Here is a 5,567-nt window from a genome sequence, read left to right as displayed (position 1 = left end):
ACAATAATTCCAGATGATTGAGCTGCCGTATAAAGAGGCAGGTTTCAGAATGGTGGTGGTGCTACCGGATGCTGTGGATGGTCTGCCGGCGGTGCTGGACAAGCTGGCGCAGAAGGGAGTATTAGAAGATGTGTTCGCTATGAGCCCGCCCGGACAGGACGTGGACGTGGACATGCCCAAGTTCGAAGTCAAATCAAAGTTCAATCTGAAAAACGTCTTGGTAAAGGTAAATTTCTTATAAACTTATATTACATGAAATATGGTAAAAGGAATTATGGAATGGAAACTGTGGTTGTAAGTTGTTACTTTAATGAAATGCTAATAGTTAAAATACATGATTTATCTCTTTCAGGAAGGTGTAAGCAGCATATTCAATCAGCAAGCTGAAGGAATTGTGAAAGGACAAGGGTTGGAGGTATCCGAAGTGTTCCAGGAGGCTTTTGTCAAAGTCGACGAAGAAGGCGCCACTGCTGGTGCATTCACTGGTATAACACAATCTCTATAAGATTAATAAAAAATATTTACTGCTTTTTGAAGTCTTAAAAAAGAAAAAATAAGATAGTAAGTGATCTCGTATTGTTACATATCGAGATTATTTATATAATAGAAATATCGAAAGCTTAAATATTCCCTTAAAGTTATGATATCCAGAAGTCTAATTATCTGAGTCATAATGTGTACAGGTCTTGTACTGGTGGCGACATCACTGCTTTCGGAGCCGCCACCGCCGCTGCCCTTCAAGGTGGACCGACCCTTCCTGTACGCCATCCTGCACCAGGACATCGTACTCTTTGCCGGCACATACACGCACTAAACTACATCAACTGATAACCTATAATAAAGATATAAAAAGAAGTACAAGGCTCCTACAAATATCATATTCATTGCTTTACTATCAGAATTACGAACAAATGTTTTATAAATAAGTTAAAAAATGTAACGACAATATGTGGAAATACAATAAATTCTTAATATACAATTAGTTTTATTGTGAATTATATCCGAATTTACTTAAAAAATCGTTGCACTTTATAAAGAATTATTTTATCGATAAAACCATTTAATGAATGATGACTCTGCAACATGTATGCAAAGAAAATAAATATGTGTGAAATCAACGCACTGGTACTAGAATGGTGACTACTAGGCCAGTCACCCCTCACTACCTACCTATCCATCCTACCAAGGCACTGAGCGTCTCGGTGGTAACATATATGAACTTACGACTAACCAACGATGTTTAAAACAAGGTTTTAATAAAGAAGGATTATATGTAACATTGCCAAGAAATGTTTTAATTGTAAGTATAAATAAGTAAATAATCACGTTTGCTTTTGTAAGACTACATTACTCCTCTTTGAAGTTGATTGAAGATTGGAAAGTAAATGGCAGTACTTTGATATCTGATAATGTCAGTGTCAGTGTCAAATATGAAATGTCATAGTTGTGATTTAGATCTCCTTTTAGGTTAGAATCAAAAAAATTGTTGTTTTTAAGTATATTTTTATTGTAAAATATTATAATTTATAAAGTTAATAGCAGATACGAATAATCCAGAAGTGTAAAATTAATCTAATGAGAAGAATGGCTTCAATAAGGAAATATATTGGTAATAAACTTTAGTTTCACACATATTTGTACCTATTTAAAAAGTTTTGTTAAATGAATTACTAAAGTACAATAAATTTCATGAAATTAAAAGAATAATTTTTATAACAATTGCGTTTTTTTTAAAGATATTGCCCATTTAGGTCCCAACTAAATAAGTCTGTAATTTAAACATAAAGCAATTCAGTAATTTCCTACATTAAATATTATTCTACGTTATATTTATTACATCAAAAGTATGCTGATTCTTTAAGGATTTATGAGAATAGATTTTCATAGATATCGGAGCCAATCTCACAGATGAGATGTATCAAGGAGTTTACCACACTTCTAAGAAGCATGAACCGGATCTGGACAGGGTGCTAGAGAGGAGCTGGGCCAATGGCATGTGTAAAATGATCATTACGGGAGGCAGTTTAATCGATAGCAAGAAAGCAATTGATTTGTCTTACACGGATTGTAAGCATTGTTTTTTTTTCTAATTTCGATATCTACATACCTGTAATTTATTTCAAATAAGTATGTGAGGATTAAAGACCTTACAAAAATGAGAATAAAGAGAGATTTAAAAATAATCATGTTCATATAATTAAATGTTTTTTATAGACTTATGTAAAAATGTGAATAAAATCGTTTTTCAGCCAAATGTTCTTGTCTTTTCAGCGAGATTGTATGCAACAGTTGGATGTCATCCGACAAGATGTAATGAATTTGTTGAAAACCCTGAAACATACTTGAATGACCTCAGAGATGTAATAACAAACCACAGAGAGAAAGTTGTAGCGATAGGAGAATGCGGCTTAGATTACGAAAGACTGCACTTTTGTGAAAAAGATATACAACTTAAGTGAGCATTAAAAGTTAAATTTACTTATCTGTACATATAAATAAAATTGGACTGTTGGTAATGTTGAAATAGCAGTTTTTACTACATGTATATGAGTATGTATACGGTAGATATCCCAAAATATAATCTTTTACAATTTTCGTCTGCCTCATTTTGTTCCGGTAAATCTCTGAAAAACATTTACAGCTGTAGAAAAGTTTAAGCTTGAGACAATATTTCATCTTCTTACTAATATTATAAATGCGAAAGATAAGATATGTGGATTGGATGTTAGATGGTATCTTCAGAACATCATAGACGTTAACCTAGAAGAACACATAGGCTATTTTTTATTCGCGCGGACACAGTCGCAGGCAACTACTGGTTATACATACACTTTTGTATTTTAGCGCAGAATAAATATAAATAAATAGGCTTACAATAAATTACTTCCAAATTTAAATTGTTACAGATATTTTGAATATCAGTTGAAACTAAGTGGAGAATTCAATTTACCATTATTTCTCCACTGCCGAGCTGCGGCTGATGACTTAGTGGATGTCTTGAAAAGGAACAAAGATGACATTGTTGGTGGAGTTGTGCATTCATTTGATGGTCCGCAGGATGCTCTTGAGAAGATATTGGAGTTAGGAATGTATATAGGTATTAATGGATGGTAAATATTACAATATTTTGCTATTAAAAGTGTATAAAAATAGTAGAGAAATCTTACTAATATTAAAATTACGAATGTTTAGATTTATATATATTTAGAATGGATAGATGTTTGTTAGAAGGTATCTCCAGAATGGCTGCATGGATCTTGGTGAAATTTGGTTTAGATGTAGAACACAGTATGGAAGAACACATAGTCTACTAATGTTTTTTTTTTAATACCGTGCGATTTGATTTTATGTCCACTCATAATTTCAAAACATCCAAACTAACAACTTTATAATTTTAATATTTTCAGTTCATTAAGAACAAAAGAGAATTTAGAAGTTGTGACGAAAATACCACAAGACCGTCTGATGATAGAGACTGATTGTCCATGGTGTGAAGTGAAACCAACTCATCCTGGTTATACACATGTTGTGACTAAATTCACTGCGGTAAAGAAGGAGAAATACTCTATAGATTCTGGTAATCAAGTGAAAGGAAGAAATGAACCTGTAAATATCGTGTAAGTATACTAATTTATTGATAAAATCTTCTAATATTATAAATGCAAATGTTTGGATGTATTTATGTTTATCGGAAGGTATCTCCAGAACAGTTGCATTGATCTCGGTGCAATTTGGCATACACGTAGAACATAGTCTGTAAAAACACAGCCTACTAAGTTTTTGTTTTAATTCCGTGCGGACAGAGTCGCGGGTGAAAGCTAGTATTATATATTGAGAGATGTAATATTATTTTTTTATTAACTCCTATTTGCGTTAATAAGGAACTAATGTTGGAATTGCTTTCTAATCCCGAGTGATTTTTTTTTAATATTTTTAATTGAGTAATTTCTTTTTCAGACAAGTACTAGAAATTTTAGCAGCCGTACGGAAAGAAAATATTGATGAATTGGCAGAAGCTATTTTTAATAATACCAATACACTGTTTTTCAGCAAATAAATAAGTAAATACACCAAAAGATTTTGTTCACTTTTCTTTTTCTAAAACGTACTTTCATTGTGACATTCATCATCATCAGCTCACTGTACGTCTCTACTGAGGGACTCGGAGCGTACACTAAGTTAGTCAATGCTGGCTCAGTGCGGTTTGACTTCACACATATATTTGACTTGCTCAGATATGTGCAGCATCACGTTTTCGTTCACCTTAAGAACATAGGATATAAATACATATGTAAATCATTGTATTTTTGACTGTGTGAAAGAGGATATGACGGCTGATAGAGATATATGGAGGAGTAGTACATACTGTGCCGACCCTCAATAGGGATAAGGGCAGGTTGATGATGATGTAAATCATTGTATTTGACATTCATCATCATCATCAGCTCACTATACGTCCCCACCGAGGGGCTCGGAGCCTACCCTAAGTTAAGGGTGATTAGGCCATAGTCAACCACGCTGGCCAAGTGCGGGTTGACTTCACACATATGTTTGAATTTCTTCTCAGATATGTGCAGGTTGCATCACGATGTTTTCCTTCACCGTAAGAACGTCGGATAAATGTACATGGCGGGATTCGAACCCAGGACCTGCAGATTGCAAGTCAAGTGCTTGACCACTGAGCCACCGACGTCTTGTCGATTTGACATTGTTCAAAGTAAAATATAATAAAAGATATATTTATCTCAACTGTTTTATTTTACCACATTACATTAAACACACACGATCTCTAACAGACACAAATAAATAACTACAAAGATAAACTTTATCTTTCAATAAAGTACTTTATGTATTTGGGTAACTTATTGCAGAATAAAATGAAACAAAATTTTATTATTGAATATATAAAAGCTATTTAGTGTTAGCAAACAAAAATGACGATATTGAGAAAATTTTGCATTAAGATAATTAAAAAAAAAAAATTTTAACTGGCTACAAAAATTTTAAATGCATCAGGAATGTTTAACCTTGACAATAATGGGTTTCTACATAAAATACAAAGATATAAATAAATAGGACATTATGAACTTTAACGCTTAAAAACTCTACAATTAGTAGAGTTTCAGATGATTTGCGATTTGAACATATAATGTCCACTCTACAATTATCATTTTAATCTCTTTATAATAAAAACGATTCAAATTGTCATGACAATAATCTAATTGTTAAAATTACATTAAGATTTATTAATAATTTTTGTAATAAATATGGAGATCCAAAATATTCGTTGAAATTGATTTAATTATGAAATTATGTTTATGAAATCATAAATGATAGATAATGAATATAATTTGTGCTCTATGATATACACAAGAGAGTAAACCATATGTTTGGAAAAAAAATAGGGCAATTTTAAATTATATTTAAGGTAACTTTTTTAATTGGGCTTGTAATTTGCATTTAAAATAGGGTTTTTTGTAACTAGAGGTTTTAAAATATTATATTATTGTTTTATTAGAAACTTGCCCATAAGTAAATAAACTAAGGAATCCATAAACAAAATAAAT

The 5,567-nt window shown here is 32.0% G+C and overlaps 2 protein-coding genes across 4 annotated transcripts; both read left to right on the top strand.

Annotated features, from left to right (window-relative positions):
* The first annotated feature begins 14 nt into the window (after nt 1-14).
* On the top strand, nt 15-982 carry LOC106114038 (antichymotrypsin-1-like). The gene is made up of 3 exons (XM_013307115.1): nt 15-226; nt 353-485; nt 684-982. Exons 1-3 carry the CDS (start codon nt 50-52, stop codon nt 812-814), a joined length of 441 nt encoding a protein of 146 aa, XP_013162569.1. The 5' UTR covers nt 15-49; the 3' UTR covers nt 815-982.
* A 454-nt stretch (nt 983-1,436) lies between these two features.
* On the top strand, nt 1,437-4,061 carry LOC106114031 (putative deoxyribonuclease TATDN1). 3 transcript variants are annotated; one of them, XM_013307104.1, is made up of 6 exons: nt 1,437-1,609; nt 1,888-2,067; nt 2,272-2,455; nt 2,907-3,110; nt 3,408-3,617; nt 3,958-4,061. In XM_013307104.1, the coding sequence occupies exons 1-6, from the start codon at nt 1,576-1,578 to the stop codon at nt 4,055-4,057; spliced, it is 912 nt and encodes a 303-aa protein (XP_013162558.1). In that variant the 5' UTR covers nt 1,437-1,575; the 3' UTR covers nt 4,058-4,061. The 3 variants fall into 3 exon arrangements, with proteins under 3 accessions (XP_013162558.1, XP_013162559.1, XP_013162560.1); XM_013307105.1 differs by having other exon boundaries at nt 1,878-2,067; XM_013307106.1 differs by having other exon boundaries at nt 1,863-2,067.
* Nucleotides 4,062-5,567: the final 1,506 nt, after the last annotated feature.

The sequence above is a fragment of the Papilio xuthus genome, unplaced genomic scaffold, assembly GCF_000836235.2.
Source record: "Papilio xuthus unplaced genomic scaffold, Pxut_1.1 DF828142.1, whole genome shotgun sequence".
Classification (NCBI taxonomy): Eukaryota; Metazoa; Arthropoda; class Insecta; order Lepidoptera; family Papilionidae; genus Papilio; species Papilio xuthus.
The sequence above is the reverse complement of the archived record's forward strand: the minus strand, read 5'-3'. Positions and strand labels throughout refer to the sequence as shown.

Bases quoted from the DNA above. Each gene is read 5' to 3' on its own strand.
- LOC106114038 (XM_013307115.1), top strand. From the start codon at position 50: ATGGTGGTGGTGCTACCGGATGCTGTGGATGGTCTGCCGGCGGTGCTG. The intron at 227-352 runs GTAAATTTCTTA...TATCTCTTTCAG, and splicing joins TGAAAAACGTCTTGGTAAAG to GAAGGTGTAAGCAGCATATT. The intron at 486-683 runs GTATAACACAAT...TAATGTGTACAG, and splicing joins CACTGCTGGTGCATTCACTG to GTCTTGTACTGGTGGCGACA.
- LOC106114031 (XM_013307104.1), top strand. From the start codon at position 1,576: ATGAGAAGAATGGCTTCAATAAGGAAATATATTG. The intron at 2,068-2,271 runs GTAAGCATTGTT...TTGTCTTTTCAG, and splicing joins TGATTTGTCTTACACGGATT to CGAGATTGTATGCAACAGTT. The intron at 3,618-3,957 runs GTAAGTATACTA...TTTCTTTTTCAG, and splicing joins AATGAACCTGTAAATATCGT to ACAAGTACTAGAAATTTTAG.